Consider the following 2638-nt stretch of genomic DNA (forward strand, 5'->3'; position numbering starts at 1 on the left):
GGTAATTGCACGTATATTACAAGACGATTATAACTTTTCAACTTGTTAGTAAGTTTTGAAACACTTAGGTATAAAAAACATGATTTATATTAATTATGGGTATTATTAAAAAAATGTGAAGTCATCATTTGTCATTACCTAATGTGATTTTGCGTCAATGTCTTTTTATGAAAAGGATGTGACACCATCATAAGGTCTAGAAAATAGTTCAGGAGTACTCTATTTACAATTTAATAATTCGTCTATTTGCATACATTTAAATAACTTGTATAAAATCTCCAAAATGTCTACATATACAAATTACACCCATAAACTATGAGACAGATTATAATTTACTACTTCAGGAGAGGTCACGACAAACTTATGATGGTGAATTATTTTTTTCTATTTCGAGCATTTTCAAAGCAAAAATTTTCAGCCACACCTACGGTTTATTCGACCCCACCAATTACTTATCTAGTTCCTTGTTTTCGTATATATAAACACCGTGGTGAAATTTTTAAATCATAATTTAATTTTGTGCGATCAAAGAAAACAAACAAAGTCAAGATGAAATCGGTAAGTGCACTTAAACATATATTATACATTTAGGAGTTTGTTCAATTTAATTGTATTAGTATTTAGTATTTAGTTTTATTATAATTGCAGAATTGATTTTATTTGAACAGTAAATATAGAATTTAAATTCGTTGATTTTCAGATAATAACATTGTAAGAATTTTGTTATCCGACGTTTCGTTAATCCGCATGATTGAAATCTTCAATTTTTTATTATAATGTAATAATGTTTTTTTATTAAAACTTCAATTGCTAATTATCATCTCCAACCAACAATTATTTGGTTGATTTCTTGCACTAATTACACAAAATAAAAATAAAAATTTGGTATCGATATCGATATATAACTATTTATTGTTGACCTATTCAGGTAAAAATAATACGTAATAGATAAATGGATATGTCAATAAATAAAAATTATTTTATAACTATAAGCATGTACAAGTTTTGGGGTAAATACATTGTCTATTATTAAGACTATGTATCCATCACTTTATCACATATTACTTTTGCATGAAGAAGTCAACAATAAGTAGCTGACGAAACGTCACAAATCAGAGTGTGATGTTATTAATCCGTTTTTAAGAGAATTACAAGTTAATTAACATCTGGTTAAAACAAATCTCTTAAGAATTTTACTACTTGTTACTATAAATGTTATAACTTACGTTTTTTGAACCNACCTATGTACTACTACAATGCTCTCCAAATCCTTTTTTAATTTTTGATTATTTACAAAACTTTTTATTTTTTTTAAATTGATAGTTAATAATGCCTAATGTAAACTTAGTTGTATTATAGTATTTACAGATCTTAAATTGAAAGCAGTAAGTCGTAGAATACGAAATATAATTAGATTGTGCCTTTTTTTTAAATTATTCATTTAATTTTCGATAATACTATTTCATTTTAGATTACCAAATAACTGTTTTAAGATAATGTTATCGTAACATGAAAAGATTTTATGTAAATTTGTTTCACTTCAGTTATCTTATACTTGGTAATATTTTATAAAAAGATGATTTTGTGTTTATTTATTATTGAGCAATATTCTACAACATCTGCGCCTCCTGTAATATTGTTGCTTCAGTCCGTAATGCAGATATTATCGTGCAGAAATGTAATAAGTACACTTTCGGTTAGTACCTACAGGTAGGTACTTGTCGTTTTAATCCATTTGCAATGCAACATAATACGTTTTTATAAAAACTGGATCTTCTCATCGACCACGACCTTCACTAATACGGAATAAATGAATATGTTTGCTTTAGTAAATATAAGACAGGTGCAACATTCTTTCAGGTCTATAAAAAATAATGATCTCTTTGCAGATGATCATTTTCGCCGCCGTCCTGGCTTTTGCCTTTGCCATTCCCTCTCCGAAAGCTGATCCCAAGCCTTCCGGTGTTGCCGCCTACTCAGTACCAGCCGTGCCCTACGTTTATGCCGCTTCTGCTCCAGCAGTATCTTATTCGGCTCCGGTTTCTTACGCAGTTCCAGTCAGCTACTCTTCCTACAGCGCCCCCGTTGTATCTTACTCTTCTTACCCTTACTCATACGGCTACGCCGGTGACCACTACGTTTGGTAATTTCATTATAAAAATATGCGAAACTGAGCCCTTTTGTACTAAATTTCCGTTTTGTAAATAAATGTTGACAGTTACATTACTTGCTTGTTTACATTCTACTATTCGAACCCTCTCTTTTTTTCGACTTGTTTGGATTAAAATACCAATGGGACAGTCCATAAAATATGTTTTATTATTTTACCCCTCCTTTCCCTTATTTGCGAACGTATTTTGTAAAAGGCCCCAATAGCATCACAACTTTGAGGTAGAATCAGTAGATATTGTCATTTAATAGCAAACTGTCTGCACCATGACTTGAATGGTAGTGTATAGATGACAAATACATAATTCAACTCCAATTGAGCATTGTATTTGTTTTTAAGCAATTAAAACCGTAAGAATTGTGACTTTGTTAGATCTTTTGCTTTTATTATGGAACCTTTCAATACTGGATAAACATGTAATACAGTAAAAGTTCCTTATTCACGGTTTCCTTATTCGCGTTTTCACTA

General features: G+C 30.1%; 1 protein-coding gene across 1 annotated transcript; it reads left to right on the forward strand.

The window, feature by feature from the left end:
• Positions 1-523: 523 nt before the first annotated feature.
• Positions 524-2226, forward strand: LOC108735371 (pupal cuticle protein C1B-like). Its single transcript, XM_025977447.1, has 2 exons — positions 524-558; positions 1890-2226. The coding sequence occupies exons 1-2, from the start codon at positions 550-552 to the stop codon at positions 2145-2147; spliced, it is 267 nt and encodes an 88-aa protein (XP_025833232.1). The 5' UTR covers positions 524-549; the 3' UTR covers positions 2148-2226.
• Positions 2227-2638: the final 412 nt, after the last annotated feature.

This window comes from Agrilus planipennis, unplaced genomic scaffold (genome assembly GCF_000699045.2).
Source record: "Agrilus planipennis isolate EAB-ADULT unplaced genomic scaffold, Apla_2.0 scaffold27, whole genome shotgun sequence".
In the NCBI taxonomy this organism is placed as follows: Eukaryota; Metazoa; Arthropoda; class Insecta; order Coleoptera; family Buprestidae; genus Agrilus; species Agrilus planipennis.